This window comes from Pseudorca crassidens, chromosome 6, assembly GCF_039906515.1.
Source record: "Pseudorca crassidens isolate mPseCra1 chromosome 6, mPseCra1.hap1, whole genome shotgun sequence".
Classification (NCBI taxonomy): Eukaryota; Metazoa; Chordata; class Mammalia; order Artiodactyla; family Delphinidae; genus Pseudorca; species Pseudorca crassidens.
The window spans coordinates 71807695-71832864 of record NC_090301.1 but is presented as its reverse complement, the minus strand read 5'-3'; the positions used below and the strand labels follow the sequence as shown (position 1 = coordinate 71832864).

Here is a 25170-nt window from a genome sequence, read left to right as displayed (position 1 = left end):
TGTTGTGGCCTCTCCCGTTGTGGAGCACAGGCTCCGGTGGTAATCAATTCTTAGAAAAACTTGGAAGTAGAAGACTTCGCTTTAAAATGAGGTGAATTTAGGGACTTCCCTGGTGGCCCAGTGGTTAAGAATCCACCTGCCAATGCAGGGGACACAGGTTTGAGCCCTGGTCCGGGAACTTTCCACATGCCACGGAACAACTAAGCCTGTGCACCACAACTACTGAGCCCGTGCTCTAGAGCCCACGGGCCACAACTACTGAGCCCACGTGCCACAACTACTGGAGCCCGTGCTCTGCAACAAGAGAAGCCACCGCAGTGAGAAGCCCGCGCACTGCAGTGAAGAACAGCCCCCGCTTGCCACAGCTAGAGAAAGCCTGTGTGCAGCAAGGAAGATCCAATGCAGCCAAAAATAAATAAATAAATAAAAATAATAAAAATAAAAAAAAATAAAATGAGGTGAATTTTAACTAATGAAAGAGGACAACTTTCTAAATAAGATACATAACATTAATGTGAAATACAGTTATTTCAGAAATCAAAATGAAAATAATGTACACAGAGAAAGATACAGATAGATCCCCAAAACAATGCCTGTGTTTTAAAAATCAGTTCCAATGAATAAACATACCTGTTGTTTCATAATCTTTATCTGTTCTTTTTGCTTTCGCTTCTCCTCAGCAGCCATTATTGCTATGATGAAAAATCAAGGCACAGATATCATCAGAAAAGGAACAAAGAAGAGATGCCTCTTATGAATTACCCAATCCTCACTCTTCAAGTTTAGGCTACCATTTAAATCACCCACCTCGTTGTTTTTTAGCTTCTTTGGCAACCCGAGCCTGTTCCTGCTTTTGCAGTTTTCTCAAAAGCTTTATTTGTGCTGCTTGCCTGGCTATTTCTGAAAAATACAAAATTTCAAGGAATGTTATTAACAACTTTACATAACTGCTAACCTAAAAACAATACCTGTGAAACTGGTATCATCATGAAGGACATAATTTTTAAGAAAATTGCCAAACATTAGATACCAAGTAGGAGAACCTCAGAAAATGTCATGTTCATTTCCCCTAGAAATTGCCAAACTATTTCGTCGAATATGATCCCATATACATAAGAAAAATGATGCCTCTCTTACTCCTCATTGCAAAGGCTAATATAAGTACATTTTTTTTCACATTTCATGTAACCCTCACTTATAATGAAAGTACCTGCTAATATGTAAAAAAAAGTGATTCAGCTTCAGTCTTAAAAATAACAAAATACATAAAAAAAAGAAAGAGAACCCAAAATAGAACAAAGCTCCCAAACTTAGCATTTCAGTCCGCTATATAAATGGTAAAATTTTTGAATCCATTGATATTTTCATTTATGAAGGAAAGCGACTACATCTCCTAAATAAAGAGTACAGAATGTCAATGAGTTTTAAGGACAACCTCGTTCTCATACTTTTTAAGGACAAATGTATGAAACTGGGATAGACTGACATAATTAATGGTCCCAAGTCTTCATTCCTTGACTATCCATGCCATTTGTAATGTGACTTTGCGGTCCCCTCTCATCAAGACATGCGTGGAATATATCTTCTTGTTCCTTGATTTTGAGTTCAGCCATGTGATCTTCTTTGGCCAATGGGATGTAAACAGTGTGATGCAAGTAGAAGTCTGAAAGTATACCTGTACTCTTTCTACTCTTTTTACTCTTGTGCCTTGCCCTTTACTATGAGGACAAGTTCGGGCTAGGCTGCCTGAGGTTGGGACACATGGAGGCAGCTGACTCCACTAATGTGAAAAAGCCCAGCCAAGATCAGCAGAGATGCCTAACTGCTAATTTGCCACCAGCTCATTCCATCCGCACAAATAGGTAATGCTTAGAGCTGTACACCACTGAGGTTTTGTGGTTGGCCTTAATGTGGCAATAGGTAGCTGATACAGAAAAGCATGTAACGTTACACATTCTTCTGCTGGCAAACTTGATCAAAATACTGCTAACTATAAAAGTGGTGTATCATTCATAAAATCATTTTAGAAAATACCACTTTACATTAGACATTGTTTTCAACTTTGTAACAGGTGAAGAATTTTAAGAAACTTATATTCACTAATAATGAATATGATTAGGTAATCACTTGAGCTCTACTCATAACCTCCACCATTTACTGAACTGTTGTATTAAATTTACATGATCTTGTTTAATTTTCATAACAACCTTATGAGATAGGCAACATTATGCCCAGCTTACAAATGAAATAAACTAAGGCTCCCAGAAGTTAAAGAGCAAAGCTAAGATACACACCCAGGACTTTCTGACTTCACAGTCTATATGTTACTACTTCTAAAACCCTTAGAGAAATTTAAATGCCTTGAGATTTTAGAAAGAAACTTAACCCTATGTCCTTGTAACAGCTGAGGTGCAGTTGGTTACTACGGTTGATTTCCTATCATGAAGACTTAAAAAAAGGGGAGGGGATATAAGAAGGTTTGATTTTATCTAGGAAACTTGAAGTGTTAATAAAAGATGAAACAGAAGCTGATACTAAAGTATACCTCCAATCTTCCAATAATTTTCAGTATTAAGTTTTAAGCATCATCAAAAATTTCTGAGCCGCATAAAAAGGATTCTCCTGTTCACGAAATACTCTGGGAAATAAAAATGTATCAACTGGCCTGCAGAGTTAGCAAGCTCTGATAATAATACACCTGCAGGACACTGTTCTCATCTACGATAGATCCAGGTAAACATTATTTTTTAACATATAAGAATTGAAGGCTGTCACTGAACTCTGATATAAAGACCTAAATCTGCCTTAAAATGTAAAGGGTTGCTAAGTGGTTAAAAAAAAATTTCCTAGAAAAGGTGGCATAAGTATGATGCTTTGTTCCAAGCTAAACTGATGCTTTCTAATAGAAGTTTGGCTTATAATAAAGAAATTTTTATCACATATATTGGTGTATTTTTTTGTATATGAATGTATCAGTCAATTTCAAACTCCACACAAGTTCACAGTAATTTTCATGTTTAAACTGGAAAAGAAAAACATTAAAAAGCTCAACTCATATCTTTTCACTTTAGCAAGGAAGATACAATTTGGATTAATCACTTAAAATTTATATAGCTTAACTTTCACATTACGAACAGTTGGAGAAAACATGAAAAAAAAATGTTAAAAGAAATTAGAGACACTATGGAGGAAGGAGAATGAGCTAGAGACCAAGAAAATTCACTCAGGCTCTGAGGAATAAACTGCTCCCAATATCTTCTCATTTATTTGGTTTATGGTTGCTGAATATATTATTATTATTATTATTTTTTAAGATGTTGGGGGTAGGAGTTTATTAATTAATTTATTTATTTTTGCTGTGTTGGGTCTTAGTTTCTGTGCGAGGGCTTTCTCTAGTTGTGGCAAGCGGGGGCCACTCTTCATCACGGTGCGCGGGCCTCTCACTATCGCGGCCTCTCGTGGCGGAGCACAGGCTCCAGACGCGCAGGCTCAGTAGTTGTGGCTCACAGGCCCAGTTGCCCCGCGGCATGTGGGATCTTCCCAGACCAGGGCTCGAACCCGTGTCCCCTGCATTAGCAGGCAGATTCTCAACCACTGCACCATCAGGGAAGCCCTGAATATATTATTATTGTAATGAGCATTTGAAATATTAATTTGAAAACTATCTTTCATGGTTGAAGAATTTGTCTCTTTAAATTTCAAAGGTAAAAACTTATTTTGAAATAAAGTTTATTTTCACTTAGAATTAGGGATATTTTACATATACCACACTTCTCTGGTTCTAAGATGCATTTTTACACATGTCTAAAATCAGAGTGTGTGTAGACATTGGCAGCTCTTTTCTTCCTTAGTGGAACATCTTAAAATACTGGGGCATTGCACAGACTAGGGCATCTCAGATCCTACAATGTATGAAATGGACAAGTGTTACTCGGTATCTCAGAAAATCTGAGATATGAATGGTATTGGCCAATTAAGAAGCAGGTTTATTTAGATAGGTTAAAAGGTTTTTTCATATTCAAACTTTGTCAGATTCTTATTTGTATTCCCTGAGAAATTAGAGACCTCTCATTTCACAATGCTTGAAAGTACATTCAAAGTTTGCATTTATTTTACTGTTCTGAATCTGTCTTCAAATTAAGTCCAGTTGTTCAGCCTAGTTGAGTCCTTGTACGATGATAATATATAACAGAAACTTATAGAATCCCCTTGGATAACCCCCTCAAACTGTTAATGTAGAAACCTTTTAGAAATAAAAGGGGTGATAGTGATTCATTGCTATTTTCTTTTCTTCCCAAGAAAAAAAAATACATATTATACCACAGTTGCTTGTACATATTAATAATTATTATTTATCTAATGTTAAATATTTAACATTTATATACATGCGAGAAAGAACATATATACACAGTAAGGTCAAATGTAAAATAATTTGCAAAATGCAACATAATACAAGGGAAAAGTATGTAACGGAATACAAACCAATTTGAAATCTAGAGGGAGAAAAAACCTTGAGTAAAAGTTGAATAATCAACTTCTATTTTGTAAAAATTTAGTTACTTTTGCAAATATAAAGTTGCCATTTTGGATACTAAGTATTAATGCTATTTGTATAAGGTATGCAAAACGTGCATGAAAAGCCCAGACTTTGGACATCAGTTAATTTCAAGCTTTCTTATTTTACGCAAACAATGCACATTCCCCATTATTATACATTCTTTAGAAGAGCCAGTGGTTTATTGACAATACTAACTTTAAAAACTCATCATGTATGGCTGTATCTGTTAATATATTAACTTATTTTTAACCTTCACTAATAACTCTTCAAGGGAGATAAACGTCTTAATAGAAACCAAACAGAATAACTTTTAAAAATATTTTAAAAACATACTAAGACAGAGAAAAACTTATACAACATTAAGTTACATAGCAGGCAATTAACTTACATGCCACTGGTGGAAGTATGAACTGGTGCCAACTTTTTGGAGATAACATTTGCCTGCTATTTACCAAAATTGAAAACGCACACACCCTTTGATTCAGAGATTCTCTCTCTAGGATTTTATACTATACATAGCCACACCTGTAGAAGGATGTGAAGATATGTGTAATATGTACTACTGCAGCACTGTTTGTGATAGCGAATGTCAGGAATAGCTAGAACAGTCACCAAAAGGAGACTAATTTAATGAAGTGTGGTAGAATCATACACAGTATCACTCACTATTCAGCCATTAAAAGCATAAGGTTGATTTTTAAGTGCTGATACAGAAAGATGTTCAAGATAAATTAAGTGGAAAAAAAGCCAAGCTGAATAGTATGTACACTATAAGCCATTTATTTTAGAAATCAAAAAGGATATATATGTAATACAACATATTGTATATGCATATGTATATATATGAGTGTTTGAAGGCATGTGCTATAGGAGTTTATGTACAGTTTATGTATACGAGTCTCTGATAGCCTAACAAAAAACTGTTAATAATGATTCCACTCATGAATATCTTTTACAGAAAGTTTTCTGTTCTATGAGCTTTTGTCATAGATATTTGTTTCATAACAAAAACAAAGGAGCTACAAAGAAGTCAACATTATGATGTTGTTTACAATAAACAAATAAGTCAGGCTTTTCCCCCAGAGAGAACCTATGAGAAGTAAAATCCTGTTAGTCTTCTAAGTTAGTTCTTATTGTTGAACTTTTATTTTACATTGATATATATGTTTATATATATGCTTGTGAATATAAGACACGAACACATATACTGATATATATTCAGATAGCCTTCACAAGAAGCCCTTCACAAGAAGAGTCTTCCCAGTTGTAACTAGTAACTCAAACTCAGGGCAGGACTGTTTTATTTATGCCAGCTTTTTCTGTGTCAGACATAGCCTGGGAACTTAATGTTAACAATTTATGTATGCTTTTTTTTTTTTTTTTTTGCGGTACGCAGTCCTCTCACTGTTGTGGCCTCTCCCGTTGTGGAGCACAGGCTCCAGACGCGCAGGCTCAGCGGCCATGGCTCACGGGCCTAGCCGCTCCGCGGCACGTGGGATCTTTCCGGACCAGGGCACGAACCCGTGTCCCCTGCATCGGCAGGCAGACTCTCAACCACTGTGCCACCAGGGAAGCGCTATGTACACTTTTGAGTCATAAATACATTTGAGGTTATTATGAGCACTTTGTGCTTGACAGTGATACTTTCTGATGGTCTTAAAATAAATATCTGTGAATTAAATCTATTACTTGGGCATTTTGAAAATATCTGTAATATGTGCATACTACAGAAGAACCCAAAGACTGGGGTTACTTACCAGTAATTGGAGTTCTCTGACTGAAAATTTACTCCACAGATCCACATATTTTGGAGTTATCCCCTTGTACCACCTCAAGGAATCGGGAGCTGTTAAAATGAGAATTTCCAGAAGGTTGGCACAACCTTAAGGCATGTGCCGAGTGCTGGTAGATGCCCTTTCAGTGCAAGCCTTAAAAGCTTATCACCCACCTTTGTAGTTCTCAACACACAGGGTCTGCTGTGTTTATGAATATGGCTCTTGAAAGGAGCTTACCTAATCAAAGAACTCCAGTTACCAGTGCGACTCCTTATTTTCTCATTTTTATTCTAACACAAATATCTACTTTTTAGAAATTGAGAGCAGTGTTAATCTTTCATCAGTCAAAAATATAAGAAATATTTACACTTTTTAATATGACTATTACAGTGTCAGATACGTTCTGTTTCTTACCTTGAGCTTGCAGTTTTCTTAGTAACTTGGCATCTGTGTTATCTAGAAATTCAGCACTGCCAACATTTGGAGGCCGACCCTTCCGACATCTCATCCTGGATTCCTCTCTTGCTCGCTGTCTATCTGGATTTGGTGGTCTTCCTCTACGACACTCCATTGCCCTGATACGGGGAATGACATCCTCTTCTTTCAAAAGACACCACTGCATTCCCTTTTAATTAACATTTTATAGAAATAAAGATTACAAACGAAATAAACACAAGTGATCAATATGTCAGAAAATTCTAGGCAAATTCACAGATATTTTGAAATTTATAAAGCTGGTACAAACTTTAGGAATTTTATTTTTTTAATTAAATTTATATTTATAATTATTCATGGACTTGGCATCGTTTTGATATTCTTAATGAATTCAACTTTAAACACAAAGAGATTTATATCTGTATCTATAAACATATAAATAGATATATATTTTTAAATAACCATTTCTGAACTACAATGACCATAAAGTTGGCAGATATTTGAAAATTAGTTGTGTGATGACACCTCTGTGGATTGTTCTCATGGGTTAACAGTTAAACCAAACATTAAACTATCCAAATAATAGATGAAAGTTCTCTTTATAGAAATATTAGAGCTCATAAATCAAGATGGAATGTAAGAGTTCGAATATCAGCATCTTGCAATACCTGATGAATTAATGAGTCTAAGCACTGAACTTGAATGGTTGCCAATCACCAAAAAGAGAGACAACCAGACAGACATTAGCCTCCTGATGGAGGTTCACTCGATCACCTATAAATTAGTCTTGTCCCCTACAAAATGAAATCAAATCTAGATTAGACTTAATTACTATAACTTCACAGGAAAAACTGGGTGAGAAGTGTATGGTTAACTACACAGCAAAATCCAGTCGAGGAAATACTACAAATTTCTTCAACAGTTTCTTCAACAAATAAATTTCAAGAGGTAAAAAAACCTGTGGGACAATTAAAGGAGCCTTAAAAGATGTACCAAACAATCCCAAAGTGTGGAGCTTACCTAGATATTGATTCAAATACACGAACTGTTCAGAAACTTTTGACAGTTAAGGGAAACTGAAAATTTGAACAATGACTATTATTTGATGATATCAAGGAACTATTAAAGTGTCATAATGGTACCATGGTACCCTTGTAGACAACAAGAGTCCTTATCTTTTAGAGATATGAACGAAACATTTATAGAGGAAATAACATGTATATTATTTGCTTCAACAAATTATGGAAGAGGAGAAGTGGATGGGGGTATATGTAAAATAATATTGGCCACATGATAATTTCTACAGCCAATGATGAATATATGGTGTATAATTGAGATTTCCCATTATAAGTCTCCTGATGGAAACACATTCACCAGCATAATGCTAGTGTATTATAGGAATAATCCTGTTCAGTGTATAGATACCATCAGTGTCTGGTTTTCATTATCCTTCATATGTCATTCAAAACAAATTATTTGTTTGTGATGAGCTGCTTTTCTCTTAAAAAATACATTATTATATTACCTTACTTATTTTCCAAATCAACATGTTCAAATACAGAAAAGGCACCCTTTTAAAATAATCCTTCTAATATAATTGTTTTCTTATTTCTTTTTTTAAAGAGATAATTCCTTTAGTGTGACATTTAAGAAAATGTTTTAAACATGCTTTTTTTCTTAAAAGAATCTCAAACTAGGAATTTAGCTTGAAACACTATGGGCAATTCTGCAACCAAAAATAATCAAAAGTTCTTGAGGTATACTTTATGCCATGATACCTAACTTGGGGCAAGGAGACTATGAATATCTCATTCAATGGGTACGAAAAACACAAATACCACTCCTGCTACCACTACGGATGATGGTTACATCCCACATTCCAAGCACTCTGCTTAGTTCCAGGCATTTTGATTACATTATGTACTTTAATCTTCACAACAGTACTATCTAATATGGTGGATTTTACTGTACCTACTTTACAACTGAGAGAATTCAGGCCCAGTTGAATAATTTCCTAAGGTAAGGAGGCAATAAGGAACAGAACTATGATTTGAACCCAACTGTCTCACTCTCAAACCTGTGCTCTTAACCACTACATGTACTTAACTGATGTCACAAAGATGTTCTTATACTTGATAAATGACTGATCACAATATTCAGCCATGAAAGCACAGCCAAGGTTATGGCAAGGCAAGATTGTGGCAGAAAAAAATTAATGCATATAACCCATATATGTTTAAAATAATATCTATACTAATTCTTTTCAGTAATTGCCAGGTTAAAAATAATTTTACAAATTAATTCTGAGGAAAGTAAGAATTTTTTTGGCTGAGATTTCAATGAAGTCAACAGAAACAGTAGTTGTACCAACTGCATTTTCATGCCATAAACCACTAAGAAGGAAGCCATCGAAACATTTTTATGTTCACCAATATGGGAAGCTTTTGATTAGTTCAGGCTTTCATTTTTCTATTATGCTCTTAGGCACCAAGGCAGCATGCATCACATAAATTGAAAAATATAAAAGTGACATTCGTGACACTTGAAGTAGAAGACAAAGACTAATAAAGGAGTCTGTAAAGGAATCTGCATTCAGTTTTTAAAGTACCTTATTAATAATAAAATCAACTTTTAGCCAAGATTTGAAGGGTTTCATCAATTTATTTTTTTATTCAGTTATAATTTTACAGTTATGTTTTATTCAGCTAGGAAAATATACCTGCCTGTGTCAAAAAAGGAATAGAATATGTTGGTGCCCCAAACTGGTAACATTATAGCGACATTATCATTTACATTTTTGCCCTTGGCATTTATAAAGTAAGTGCTTTCTAAGGGAGTTGCATATATTGGACTACATATAATGTCTTTTGACTCCTGGATTTTAGAAAATGAGAAATGGATTGTTAGGAATCTGAAGCTTATATTACAGCTTTAATTCACTGAGTAGCCAAGATAACCGTGGGTAAGGAAAAAAAAGAAGCATTTTTCTTAATAAACTTTTCCTTAGGAAAAGCAAATACAATTTACATCACTTGATTCATATGCTATAAATTTTTTGAAATTATTCATCAAAAGAGTAAATTTATTACTTTTTTTCTTAATTTTTAAAACTAAGATAGTAAATGGTTCCTGAAAATAATCTTTCTTGACTAAGATTCAAAAGATATGGATAAAAAGAAAATAGATATTCAACATGATGGAGATGATGGCAGATTAAGTCTCTTATACCATTATAATTCCACTTTCAAGAGTTACTAATTTAAAGCCTTAGCAATAACATACTTCTGTAAATACTACGAAGAGAAGGAAAAAAGGGCTTATGTTTTATTTCAGAAGACTGAACAAAATAATTAAGGTTAAGTGAATGAGATAACTACATTATATACTATACACTCTAATGCATTATACAAGACTACACTGTAAGACTGTAATGTATAATAGAAATAGTTTCCAACTACTTGAACATTTGTTGAAGTACCTGCTCTGTATGGGCGTAACATTTTCTAAAGGTAAACTAGACAGAGTTCTCTCCCCCAAATGACCAACATTTTTAACTAGGACCCGAGGCTCCGGCTATTCTAATGCAGGTGATTCAAGGACCACACCCTCAGCAGTAATGAATTTGAAAAAGTTTAGAGGTTGGGACAGTAAGTTGCCTCAACTGTCCACTTAAAAAATAATGATGGTCTAGATTAGGACCTGAGAATCAGAGTGGAAAGGAAAGTGAATACTTTAGTCTTTTTTTGGAGGGAGAACTTCCTGGATGTGAAGGAGAGAAGTCTGAATGGAGACCAGAAAGGTCTGGAGAAATACTTGAGAAAACTGGCAAATAAATTTATTGCTTTCAGGTATTTTATACTTTAAAGACAAAATGGAGCTTTAAAGAAAACATTTGAAATGAATTAGTTTTTAAATGTTTTCTGTATTCAGAAATTCAAAAAAGATGCTAAGAAATTTAACTTAAATAGGATTTTCTATTTCAACCTTTCTATTATTCTTCATAAATGATATTCTGAACATCTCATGAGCAACTGCTTTGTTTTCACCTTATGTTATGGACACTGAATTGTCTAGTTCAGGAGATATTTGACAGTCCTAACTCTTACATTTCACTGATAACTAAAGTCAATTTGTGGCTTACCAGAAACATGTTTAGGTCTTAAAGGGAGGTGTTATCAAGTCTCACTCCTGCTTCAATTTTATACTCTAGCTTATCTTTATTTTTCTTTTGTTGCTCCCATTTTGCTTGATTTTGTATACTTGAAGGTTTATTTATTTTGGGGGGAAAGCAGTATATAAGTAAAGTAAACCAGTCCACCAAAAACCAATTCACTGAATGATCTATTTACCAAGTTACTGTGGTTTTTTATTTTTTGTTTTTTTAAGTTTTAGTATCACCAAGACTTTGCTGCAGCAATTTCACCAGGGATTTGCAGTCCTGGGCCACTAAGTGTCAATGCCCTCATTAATATTTGAGATGCCTACTACTTCTAGAACGCTCAATGTTATATAAGCGAATAGATGATCTTTACTCATAGTTTTCTGGATCAGGACCTCTATCTATCCCAGTCTTTGACTCTGATAGAAAAATAGCTGTGATGAATGTTTTAAATCTGGCTTAAGGCATTGGTCTGACAATTTTAGGTCTGTTGGTCATTGAGTGAAGGATCATTTACCGAATTGATTTCTGGCTAAATAATTTTCAGTAAATTTAACCACGGTTCAAGTAAACAAAGATAATTGTTTTCTACTACTTTTCTCTTTTAAGTGTAATTTCAGAATCTTTTACTTCCTGATACTTAGTTTATTAAAAAACTTTAGAATGTTACACCTAAAAGGGAACTGATCTTAAAGACCTCCTATAATATATATACTTCACATTACAGATGAGGAAATTAAGGCCTAGAAAAGTAGGATTCCGTTTTTCAAAGTAACATAGGATGCTGAATTACCCTGCTAGGAGTCTAAGAAAAATCTTAGGGCACAAGCAAAGCAAGGACATCAAATATTTTTCACAGGACTTGACATTCCATATTTTAAGAAAAACATTAAAGTTATTTTCATGAGAAAAATCAGAATTTTGCTGGATTTCCTTACACCTAATTCACAGTTTAGTATTATGTCTATTTTTAGCTACTTTGTGGTGCCAGAGGTAGGTAGTGAGAGCTTTATATACCATAAACTTTACAGCATTAGGGATTCTTAATAATAAACTATATTAATATCATATACTGAATAGAACTTTAAAGATGTGAAAGAGTAAGAATAGTTATCTATGCTGGGAGATGGTTGTCACCTATTAAAAACAGTTGAGGAAGATGTGGTTTGATACAATTGTTTCCATAACACTGACTATGATTTCCAGGGACAGTAGGTTACCCTCAAAAACTTAGGACTGTCAGATATCTCCTTAGCGCTACTCTTGGATTCTTACAGTTGGCTTCCTAGTAGAGGCCTTTGCCTAGCCATCAAAAATCCTACCTGGTAGATTAGTGACATAAATTTCCAGAGTTTTGGACTTCTGGTACTGATCTTTCGTGTTCTCAGGGTCCATATATGCCCACAGCTGTGTTGCATTCGGTATGACAGTTAACAGTAGAGTTGAATTAGAACCCTGGGTGTTGACTCCCTCCCAATCGTTTGTTCTTTACTTATTTGAAATAATTACCGGCATTACAGTCTTGCCACAGCCACAGACTGCGTGTTGACTGCTTTATTGTGAAGTCTCCCCTTATTCCTTATTAACAAAACCCTGATTTTAGCTGAAAAGCATTGTGCTTAGTGTTTTATCTTCCCCAGACAACAAGCTTCTCTAAACCAATGATCATAACTTCTATTTCTTTTGTACTCTGCAGTTTCTCCATGAACATTAGTTTTTCCTCAGAGTCAGGCTTTCAAGTTCATTTCTGTAGTGAAATGTGTTCACAATTTCCTTTATGGAAAATGCCTTTAGGGAAAATTTATTTGGGAAGAAATACCTGGAACATTAAGTATTTGCCACAAATATCAACTGATTAAATGACTAAGAACAAAAGGCTCTTTTCAGTAAGAACTATAGATGTTTTTCTTTTCTCGTGGCATTATGCCATTAAAAAAATATCTTAAAAAATACATCTCAAATAGAGAGAGCAACGTTTTTTTCCTAAGTCACTTTTAATTATTCCTTCTTTGCGGCTTTCCTTTTCTTTGCTTTTTTGGCATGAATGCAGCAGACATTCATTGACCTTTGCTTGTTAACTTCCTGGTTGAAAAAAATAAACTTAATTGTTATATTTATGCTTAGACGTTTTGTTCTCTACCATTCACACACAAAAAATCCTTCCCAAATTAGATTATCATATATTTCAAAATAATCTTTGCCATTAACAATTCATTTTGAAACCTTCATATATCGCTAACAAAAATGTGAATACTTTTTACCTTTTTACCTAAGTATCATATTTAGGAAAATAAAAATAACCCTATTTTATATTTACCAAAATTTGCCTAGCTCAACCACACTTTCTATTATTCTGACACTCAAAAACAAAATAAAATGAAAACAATGATAAACATTAGGTTCAACTAGTTCTTTATAATGTGATGGAGAAGTCTGTAAGAAATATATTTACCTTATTGCCTTTTCAAAGGGGTTTCACTGATTAAAATAGTTAAAAGAATTTCAGTAAGAAGGTAGCCAGCCAGTATATCACATGATTATAAAGAGTGCCATGGTTCATTTTGTTCCATGAAATCTATCATCCTTAAAATCATGATTTTTATAGAAGCCAGGAGGAAGTGTTTGGTATCTAAGGATCAGTAGATACTAACCAGTAGATGATTTTGCAAATCTCTTACCACATTTGTAGACTGAAATAAATAAAATTGATAATGGATAGATTAAAGGCTCCCCCAACCCCAATTTCTTGTGTCAACCCTATCTTATTTAATTAAGGACTTCTCTTTTTAATTTTTTTAAAGTTAATCATTAGATTTTTGTCCTTTAGTTGATGAATTTACTAAATTTCAATAAATATGAACTCTCATACCTCTCATCTTACTGTACTGCACATAAAATTAGTCAATACTTTCAACAAATGTTTGCTGTTAATAAATATATATATAGTCACTGTCTTAAGCTCAGAAATACCTTGAGTCAAAAATGATTAACATATAAAATAACCACGGTTCTCTACTGCAGATATTATCTTCTAACAGAAATTACCATTTCCTAAATTTCATCTGTAAAATATAGAGCTTTGGAATACCATTGCTGCAATTTTTTGAAATACTTTGAATGAAATTAGAACTTAGAGAACTACTATTGGTTGTTTTTTTTTTTTTTGGTAAGTTTTAAGAGAAAAAAGAAAAATATGATGGAGAAAATTACATTTTCCAATGCAAATGTTTTATTAGGAGAGTGATTAAGAATACTAATGAATTTACAAATACAGCATTTCATTTGCTATCAAACACCAAAAATAAATATATGAAACTTGGAAAACTGTAGCGGTAACACTTAAAATCGTTATGTAAAATCTCCATGCATTTGGAAAACTGCATGCTCAGCTTTATTGGATTACAAGGGGTAGATGTAATTATTTTTTAAATAGGAAATTGTTTTTCATACTATATATGTAATACAAGCACAATTTAGAAATTATGAAACATGCAAGAACATAGGAAAAAAAAGTTCCACTGTACCACCAATCATTACATCCATTACTAAAATTTTGGTACATTTCCTTTCAGTCTTTCAATATGCATAGTGTTGTTTTTCAATATACGTACAGCCATCATACCATTTATACAATTTGTATAGAGGCAGACCTATTGTAAACATATACAGATCATCACTGCTTGGTAATGGTGTCTTTATCCCAAATTATATTTTATATCTTCTACAAAATTTAAGCCAATCAAAGTTATTACACATGACAGTTACTCTACCAAAAATATGTAATCTTTGCTCATTTTCATAGAAAATTGTAAGTATATACATTTCTAATTAACTATATGCTTATACATATTATACAATAAAAAAGTATATGGTTCTTCAACTATATGCATCTCTAATTAATTAACTAAATGTTGTTTTGATTACTCACCTTTAATTGTTGTTCTCTAAAAGTATCCTGAAATGAATTCAACTTACTCTTATTTTTTAACCAAGAGAAGTACAGTCAAAATTGCTAATATTTTCCCTTAGTAGTCTGCTGAAATGTTGGCAGCTTAACACATTCTGGATTTAGTAATTCATCATATTTCCTTGATTGGAATTGATCTCTCAACAAGACAATATGCTTTGGAAAACACTGATTATGTTTAATAAAAAGTGAATGGATGTCAAAGAACAATCTGTTCTGCCTAATAAGGCTTTATAGACTGAGTCTAATTATCACTGATAAAAAACTAAAAGTCCTTTACGTATTGGACAGCAATTAGCTTTCCTCTCAGAATAAAATTCTATTGAACTTAAAAACATAAAGATATCTTTAGCATATTTAAATGAAACAAGTAAGGTTATGATAACATGGAAATCAAAAGATTTAAAAAATGAGAATTTTTAAATAAAATTATTATTGCCTTCTAATATGTTTTGTGACTTAAAAACTGATCTAGTATATATGGAGTGCGTAAAATAACACTGTGGTTCACTAAAATTCCGAGAATCTGTTTGGTGACAAATTTAGTCCAAGTTAGACACATTTTTAAGTTTAGAAAAGAAAAATCCTAGAATATATTTCCATAAATAAGTTAAACCTCAGATGAATATATTTTGGCATTTTAGAATTACGGGTAAAGAAACAAGTGGATGTGGACATAAAAAGTCATGGACAACAATGGAAAATAGGTTACACAATGAATGCAAAAGAACACTTGTTAGAAATTTTGAGTTCAATTATGTCTCTGCCTGGTTGAGGTTGTGTAATCTTGGAAAACTCCCTTAATCTTTGAGCTCTCAAAATGAACTTCCTGCAGAATTAGGAAGGCCTCTTCTATTTCTATAACTATAAAATTAAAGGGTAAATAGTATGGAAAAGCCTGTCTATTCACAACAGAAAATATTAATTGCCAGAAAAAATCTTTCTGTGCATTATAATGGGCCAAAAGAGAGAAAGGTTCAATCAAGAAAGAAAATAACAACTTCAGTTGGTTGAGCATTTTAACCTTTTGAAACATTGTCATGCGTATGATCTCATTTTAACCTCTCCATAATCCTATGAGGCACAAGTAAAATTATGATTGTCTCTATTCTGCAGATAAAGAAACTGAAGAAAAAGTGGGCATTATTTTGTTGTTTGAAATCACAAAACTATTTCATGGGTTAACAAGAATCTAGGTCTCCTTAGTCCGTAGCTATGACCTCTTTCAATGGAGCTAATAAAGTTAAAGGGAATAATAAGCATATGTAGCTGAATCTAAGTAAGGAACAAAGGCAAACCATTAAAGGACACATATAGGAAACAAGGTTTCAGTGGTAAGTTCTTTGCGCTGATCGGTGAGGTTGTGTACTTAATCCTCAAACTCAAAGGGAGCTGTGGTCATTATTTCAGAAATGTGTATAATTATTTAAAAATTCAATTTCTGCAAAAAGCAGAAATTTCACTCATTTAATATTATGGAATTCCCCCTACCCCCATCAAAAATTATCAGACTTGTGACAATGAATCATGTAGTATGGCATAATCAAATGGACAAGATCCTTCCAAAAACGAAGGCATATTTATCCTCTCTTGGACTGACTTATAAACAACATGTTTTTTCCTATTCAAATTAATTTTCAAAAAACTGTTTACCTTTCAGGGAATTAAGGTTTTCCTATATTTCTCATGAACATACAGATTCTTTTATACCTGTATAAACTGTAAAATTAATGACAGAACTAACAAACAGGAAAAACTTTACTTAAGAAATTTGAAAAAAATGTCAAAGCTCCTCGTTACTGAAATATAGTAAATTGAGGTCTTGTGAGTGTTTACCACAAAGGTATATGTATAGCTACACGAGTTAACTAACAAAAGGCAATGCTCCAGAGTGTAGTGAAATTTACTTCATTTAGGTTATGTTACTACTTTTTGGTTCAAAGACTGTACTTTTTAAAAAGTGGATACCTGCGGTCCATCTCTGGCTTCATAGAAGTCACCCAATCTTATTTTTGCACTGAAGCTGAAATTGTCCCTTGAGATATCCATTATTCCATTTCTGCTGAGATACTGAAAAAATCACATATTTTTCCACTTCAGGTTTTAATAATTACAACCCAGCTCTGATGTATAGCTATCTTCAGGACACTACTGTTTTGCATATTCTATCAAGGGGCTATGGATTTACAGGAGATCAATTTAGGTTAAGCACATTCATTAGTCCCATACAAGAGAATATTTTGTATCAAGGAACTTTATCTGAGAAAGGAGTGTACTTCTTTTTCCATAAGCATGCTTAATAGGCACCAAATGTGTGTCATTTGGTGAAAAGTATGTACCTTTATTACTTCAGGGTACTGCCTAAGTTTCTTTCCACATGGAGCATAATATGCTACTTCTCCTTGAAGTCGCCCTCCAAAGTTTCTTATTCTTGTCTCTCTCTGCCAGCTACACATAATAGAAATGAGGGTTATCACACACGTAATTTTAAGAAAGCTTTTAAAAATAAAAATTTAAAAAAGTTTGAGAACACATGCTCTTTAGAAAACATGAAAAATACAAAGAAAACAAATATAAACAGCCAGTCATGCAATTCAGATACATTTACTATTAAAATAATTTAGATATTTTTGCTAAGTAATTCAACTAAAAATTAATCAAGGACTCAATTTACAAATATTAAACTCCATTAAATTTTTTAAGAGATCATACTGGCATTACGTTGGGTATTCGGACATGTTCAGGCACATGTGTCAATGTGTACTGATTTTTTTACAGCTGAAAAGCTTTAAATGAGAAGAGTACAGTAAACCTGGCTCTCTGCTCTTTGGGGATCATGAAAATTCTCAGTTCCTATTCAACCATTTTAGCCAAACTCTGCTCAAGTCCCTCCGTTTCGCCCACAGTGGCTTTCACCTTCCTTTAAATCTATCTTCACAAAAACCTCTGACACTCTTAACTGTGTCTCTGCTCTTTGCCAAATGATTTGCTCTTGTGACTGTTTCAGTCATATTCCCACCTGGATGCATATGTTCCCATCTGTCATACCTAAACCCAGAAGTTAGTCTTAATTTTTTTTCTGGTATATCAACTTCAGATATATCAGCTTTGCTCCTCTGCTCTAACAAATAACTATGTAGTATATTCACTTCTCTTATTAATAGTAGAGAATGAGAAATCAAACATGCCTAAATATGTGGGGGGAAGTATAAAGATATATCTTATTTTGCATACCCATATTCCAAAGGAATACGCAGCTCACGTTCATCTGTTACTCTTCTTCTTTTGGAAGTGCCTTCAAGAAAATTCAACCAGTTAACATAAAAGATTAGTTTACATACATGAAAACTTTTTGATAGTTTTGAAACTTTTCTTTGAATAATATATCTTAATGACTTGAATTATTTAGTGTATTTCTGCAAATTGTGCATTATTTTTAGATTCTTTTCAACAAAACACATTGTATATAAAGTAAAGGGTGTTTTTCTTTTTTCTTTGGTCTGCATGACAGAATAACTAGTATTCCTCTCTAATGAAAAGACAATGCAAGGTAAAAATATACAGCTTTCCTGTCATTTTGTTATTAATGAAATGGCTAAAGAAGTAGGAGGAAAATAGCAGATAGAGGTTTTGGAAAACTATGTACAGTTGTTTTCTTTGAAAATATGAGTTTTAAGATGCTGAAAAATTTCAGCATCTGGATCATACATTTTAAAATAATATAACTTCTATAGCCATATGAATCTATAGTCAAAAACACTTTTAATTAATCTAGAGTATAAAGAATAGGATTATGATTATATGGAAAATTTTTCTTAGATAATGATCAAGCTTCACCAATGCAAATGTACACATCTTATATTAGTAGGATATCATATTGGTTTGTGGCAAATGAAAACAAAACTAGAAAATTTCAAGAAAACAGTGAAATATGTAAAATAATATAATATTTTACTATACACATCTATATTTTCTTAGCTATTGAATGAGAACAGAGATTAATTTGGGAGTATTAATGTAAAACCTTTTAATGAAGACCTCTGCAAGTTTATAAAAGGTCAAATAGAAAAAAAAGATACGGCATGTTAAAGGAATAATAATGCTAACTCACTAATACAAATGACATTGGCTATGTGTTGGGCAGATATGCAATTGTACCTTAAGTAACCAAGTGAGCTCATTTTTATAAATTACAAAAAAAGTCCACTGTCAAACTCTAAATTCTAGAAGCATAAACTGAACACAAAAACAGGAAAGTATGCAAACTCAAAAGCTGCCATCAATCAGGTTCTTAAATTGGAAGCACAGAGAATAAAAATGGTAATGAGTCATATCCTTTGAAAATACACGCTGACCTTTCTTAGCCAACCTAAAATCTAGCCCTTGATTCCAGTGAGATCATCCCCAGAACACTGTATAAATAAGAATTCTTGTTATGGTTTGACTTCTACTTCACAATAATAAAAATAAAGTGTAGGTACCAGAGTGTGGACTTGAAGTAAGTGTGGAAGAAGGTGTGCCAAGGAAAGCAGGTGACTGGGATTCAGAACATAAGGCAGCAGGAGCAGAGCCTGGGGCTTTTGCTATGTGGAGGTTACGAGGTGTTGAGTGAGCTGTGAGACTGATGGAAGGGCTTTTGACAGAGGAAGTTGTTTTATTCAGTTTCATTGAAGTTTTCTCTCCTTCAGTATCACTATCTGATTCATCTTGGTCTTTATCATCATCATCATCCTCTTCTGATCCTTCTGTATCTGATTCTGAATTACTATCTGATTCTGGGAAGTAAAAGAAGCATTTGTATATTATAACTAGATAATCACCAACAGTTTGCAGTTTGTATCTAAATGGAATAGTTCAGGAATCAGCATCTGTGACTGAGAGCTCAAGTGAGCAACTTTTCTGAAGAGTAAATGTAAAAATTACTATCTTAAAAGCTATTTGAGTACAATGTATGCAGGCCATAAATCCTCAAAATTCTTCATTAAAAGTAACTGTTTTACTCAAATTATAAAACTTAAATCATAAAACAGTTCTTCTCACATGACAGTATTCACATGATGAGTTTCTGCTTAGTGGTTTCAAAAGCACTTTTAATTTAATAAAGAAGCCAAAGTATAGAGGAAACAGAATTGATTATTTAAATTAATAGATTCTAGTAGCTTAAGAAGTATACTAGGTTCAGTATGAGGAAGAGAACTCTGGAACTATCATTATCCTTTCTTCTGGGCTTTGAGGCCAAAGAAAACAATTTTTGCGGGGAGATGTTTGGCTTTGGAGGTTACAGTTATTCTATTTAGCTGCAAGATTTCATCAAGTTTCTCAGGCTTTACAAAAGACTAGGATTACAGAAATAATTGTGGGGAATAATTTAATGATTTAATAATTTAAGTTCATGCTAGCAATGTAGTCCTATAAATGCATCCATTCCTATAGATATGTAAAATCTATTTCTGGGTTAAACTTGATAACACAGGACTAATACTTGGACTGTATCTTAATCGTTCCCAGAACAACAGCTTCTGTGGAATTGTTTTTTGTGTAGTACTAGCTGTCTACACTGAAGTTCATTATAAAAATTATCTTTGAAAGTGATTAATATTGATATCCATGATCTATCATGCAAAGTTGTGTTTATGGGAACCCTAGGAAAAATATCAGGAAAAGCTGTTCTTACCCTGAGCAAATAGGTTGTTTTTACCTTATAGACACTTTTTAAATTGTATAATTGACTATATTTTCCTCTTCATATTGGTAGATAGAAAATTTACAATTGGATTTGTGGCTGACTAGGAACAAATCCAAAACCTTTCATAATATGTATTTCATCTTTGTATTTAAATTTTAAACTATCTTATATTTTATGTTTTCAATCTTCTGTGGAACAAGAAGGAGAGTTAAGAGGAAATAAAACAAAAAGAAATTAAAAAGAAAACTAGAAAGTAAATCAAAATAAAATCAGGGGGTACTCTATATATGTTGTTAAATACATTCTGTGTTGCTAACAAATATTCATAGGGATATAGGTTTTTGGTATTTTCTGAATGACTGTGACTACAATTTTACCTTTATTCAAAATATCTAGTGACACAATATAACAAGCAGCAGAAGAGATGAAAAAGAAAGGACAAATGAGTGGTCATGAATTAAATGAAAATGAAGCAAGTTCCTGAATTTCTTAATTCATGAATTATTTATATTCAATTTAAAGTTATTTGTTTAATGTTAAATGAATAACAGAGCTGAGAACTTAATTTAGGATTTCCAATTTCAATTATTCCTGTATTTTACCACTCATTATAGAAAGGCGCATAGCTGTGTGAAACACAGTGAATGACAATGATTTTCAGTCTGTGAATTAAGAACCTCTTTAAAATGTTTTGGTTCACATAGCATTTAGAGAAATACTTTAAACTTAAAAATAGAAAATAACCTGATTGGCTGTCATCAGATTCATCATCTTCATCATCTTCCTCATCTTCTTCCTCATCATCTTCCTCTTCATCTTCATTTGAATCTTCAGAATCTTTGCTACTAGGAATGTCTGAATCTGTTCCTCTGAACTGTTCCACTAAAGATTTTGCAGGATGAGAGTGATGCTGTGTTTTTACTGTGTTCACATTATTGCTAACTGCTTTTTCCTTCCCTTGACTATGCAGTATGGGAGAGGCAGAGGGCATGACAGTTGTCTGATTGCCAGGGGTTCTTCTCCCACTTGTACTCAGATTTACAGGTGAGGAAAAAGGGGTGCTACTTGAAGTAGCAATGTTTTCATTAATCTTACTTTGCATTTTAGTTTTGGTAGTAAGTGCCAGAGGAGCTTCTTGAATGACACTTTGAATAACTCCATTTGGTTGATGATTACCTAAAAGTGCATTTGTCAAGAAAGGATTAGGGTGGTTGTTTTCTAATGTTTGTTTTGGATGTGCTGGTGAACTAGAGGTTGCTTTTGGATTTGACAAAGCTGCAATAACCTTCTTCAGGCTCTTAGATGACTCCTGTTTCTTTAACTGAGCTGGGAATGTCTGTTTATATTGTTCCTGTTGAAACATAAGTTTAAAAAAAAAAAACAATAATGTACCATAAGAACAAAAATTACTTTTTTTTTGCCTTCTGTATCTGACACAGCTACTCATATACAAATTTAAATCATGATATACAAGTGCTACAAAAGTAGTGGCAATAATGACTAGTTGGTTCCTGAATCTTGCTAGACATAATATATTTAAAAATTCAATTAGTCTTTCTGCTTCAAAACATGTTTCCTGACTGCCCACCTCTTATTACTACAGCTCCCGTTTTTCTCAATAACCCAAACTTGAAACTCTCAAAACATCTTTTACTTTTCTTTTTTCCAAGTCAGCCATATTACTATGTGGTTTGGATTCTCTCATTGAAATATTGCTCAAATTTAAGCTGTACTATCACTTCTTCCTAACCAACTCCCAATATATGCTATATGCCAATGCCAATTATCTCGTTATATAAGCCGTATTTTATTATATTAGCTCTTTGGTCAAAACCTTTAGTGCCTCTTCCATCATTGTCAACTTTATAAACCCTAAACAGTTAAATCTGATCCTCAAATTACTTTTTACTACCTTTGTTGTCCAAGTGGACTATTTGCCATGCCCTGTGTATGTCATACTTTCACCACCTCCACATTTTGCCATCACCATTTTCTTTGCGTGAAATATCTTCCTCTAATAAATTTCAAGCAGATGAAATCCTGTTCATTCTTCAAAAGCCAACCCAAGAAGCTTTCCATGTTTGTCCCAGCCCAAAGCACTCATTGCCTCTATCCTTGAGCTCCTTTATACCCCCTTTTATTCTATCCTGTATTACCTACAGTAATCATGATTTGAGGTTAGTGGGAAGGCTGGCTCAACATTCTGTGGGATATACTTTTGGGTGCCTTCAGCACATTAACATTGGAAAGAGTTTAGAAAATAATTTAGAAAAATTATACCTTCCTTGGGAAAAATTATTTTGTAAACCATTAAGCCATAAAATTTACATATGTAAATAAGAAACAAAAAATTATTTGGCTATCAGAATCTTCATGAAAAGAATAACATCATATGAATTTCATTAAATTTGTATAATTAAAATATAAAAAACCAAACCGAAATAGGATGATTAAAATATCAAGTTAATAGAAATAGAGTTGAATTTTGAAAGGTAAAATTCTGTAATGAAAATGGTTGCCTTGAAGTTAAAATCAGCAGTACTGTCAGCATTGGACCTGGGCTGTTAACACTCAAGTCAGCAAAGCCTTGTGGTGGGTTATTTCACAAGTATAAATGCAGATGGAATGCCATATAGAATGACTTATTAAATATTTTAAAGCACCAGTACTAATAAGCAGTAAGAAATTCCCATATAAACTTCTCTATCTTATTTAACTTATCCTCACTGTATTTGTTTAGAAAGTTAAGTTAGTACTTTGTAAACAAAGACTGTCACATTATATTTGTATTGATACATAAAGCAATGCCTCACAAAGAGAAACTGCTTAATTGGTATTTATTCAGTGCATAAAATATGGAATATTATACGACATAATTGTGTTTACCTTTTTAAAAGAATTTTATGGCAAAATTTTTACATAAGATACTTTAATATAATTTTACTTAATATTTATATGAAACATAAATATTTTATGTTATATTATGTGAGTATACATATAATGTACTTATACTTCATATTTTATACATATGCTGATTTAAATTTTCAGCAGAAAAATTTAGTGTATTTTCATTTCTTAGAACAAAATTTTGTCACATAATCATTTTGTATTCTTTTTTTAATAGGTAGTAAATATTCCTTCCAAATACACAGGATCAAAAGAGTAATGAAAATTAAAACTTTCCCTTTAGTTTTAAATTTTATATTTTAATTTTTTGAAATTGTTTCTCACTCTATAACTCTGAAGAATCACTCCTCATATGCTGACATCTGAAGGTTTTCGAAAATAACCAACAATCACTGTATTTTATCCCAAGACTAGTATCAGTAACTCTTTTACAGCAAACATGCTATCTTTTTTGATATTAGGGGTGTACATAAAGTAGGAGGGGAGAAAAAAGAGACCTGTATAGCAGCAAGTGTCCTGCTACTTTAAGATATCCCCTTGGGTGACAGGAGTATGAGAAGAGAGAGGTTCGAAGCTTTGTCCTACCACCAAGCTCTTGCTCCCCTAGTTCTTACCTGAGTCTCTGTAAGGCCATAAAAAATCCACTAGGCAAAACTTGATAAAGACTTTTCACTCCTGGTCTTTATATATGATTAATGTATATTGATTTAAATTAAATGTCTACAGTATAAGGGTATGAAAGGATCCAATGATTAAATAACACTGAAGAAAATCATAAGACTAGTGTGGGAGCCAGATACATAGCAGGAAGCATGAAACAATTGAGACTATCATAAGAAATCAAGCAAAATTCTATGTTAGACTGTCACATAAAGAAAGAGAACTGATATAAGAGAAATATTTCTAAAAATACCCTTTAACTCAATAGTAGATACCAATAAAAAGTAGATAAAGTCATTGAGAGTTGAGTCTACTGTGAATGCCCATTCACATAAAATATTTCCCATTAACAACCATTATCATTTCAGAAACACCAAATTATTTCATCTTAATCATGGGCTTTGAAATCAGAATGATCTTGGTTTAAAACCTGTCTGCTCTTAACTTGTTATATGATGTTGAAAAGTGACTTAACCTCTCTGAGCCTTAGTTCCTTTACCTGACACAATTTTGTAAGGATTACATAAGATCCTATGTGTAGAAAGCCTAGCTTGGCTACATTTAAATAAGCAAGTGTTTAACAAATGACTTTCTAATAGGCAGTCATATGAAAATCTTTAAATAAGAATTTAAGAAACTCTGAAAAAATTAAGAAAACTTTCATAATGCAAGTAACTCGATGTGGCTCTATACATTCGTCTTAAAGTGGAATATATATTAATGAAAAATTAAAATAACCCAGTGTGATTTTTAATTTGCTTAATTTCTCAAGGAGAGTCAATAATGTGATGCCAATAACTCCTTATGATTGACCCATGCATTACAAGTTCTCATATGTGTGATACTATGATACCACTGGTCATTCCATTTAGATCAGTGATTCTCAAATTTGGTTGCACATTTGAGTCACTTGGGAGGCTTTTTAGACATGTAATACCTCAGTCTCAACACAAGAGATCCTGATTTTAAATTGTTCTAAGGTGGTTAGTTCATTTTTAAAGTTTCCCAGGTGATTCTAATGTA

The 25170-nt window shown here is 33.0% G+C and overlaps 1 protein-coding gene across 28 annotated transcripts in view; it reads right to left on the bottom strand.

The window, feature by feature from the left end:
- BAZ2B (bromodomain adjacent to zinc finger domain 2B) overlaps nucleotides 1-25170 on the bottom strand; it is a 385223-nt gene that overhangs the window by 76508 nt on the left and 283545 nt on the right. For 20 of the 28 annotated variants that reach the window (XM_067741804.1, XM_067741805.1, XM_067741777.1 and 17 more), the window contains 8 exons: nucleotides 21325-21931; nucleotides 19376-19669; nucleotides 18129-18189; nucleotides 17234-17342; nucleotides 16863-16964; nucleotides 6748-6958; nucleotides 808-900; nucleotides 631-692 (listed from right to left, as the gene is read on the bottom strand). In XM_067741804.1, coding sequence (XP_067597905.1) covers nucleotides 631-692; nucleotides 808-900; nucleotides 6748-6958; nucleotides 16863-16964; nucleotides 17234-17342; nucleotides 18129-18189; nucleotides 19376-19669; nucleotides 21325-21931 — 1539 coding nt within the window. The remainder of the gene's footprint in view (nucleotides 1-630; nucleotides 693-807; nucleotides 901-6747; nucleotides 6959-16862; nucleotides 16965-17233; nucleotides 17343-18128; nucleotides 18190-19375; nucleotides 19670-21324; nucleotides 21932-25170) is intronic. The other 8 variants (XM_067741790.1, XM_067741792.1, XM_067741797.1 and 5 more) reach the window with 3 other exon arrangements.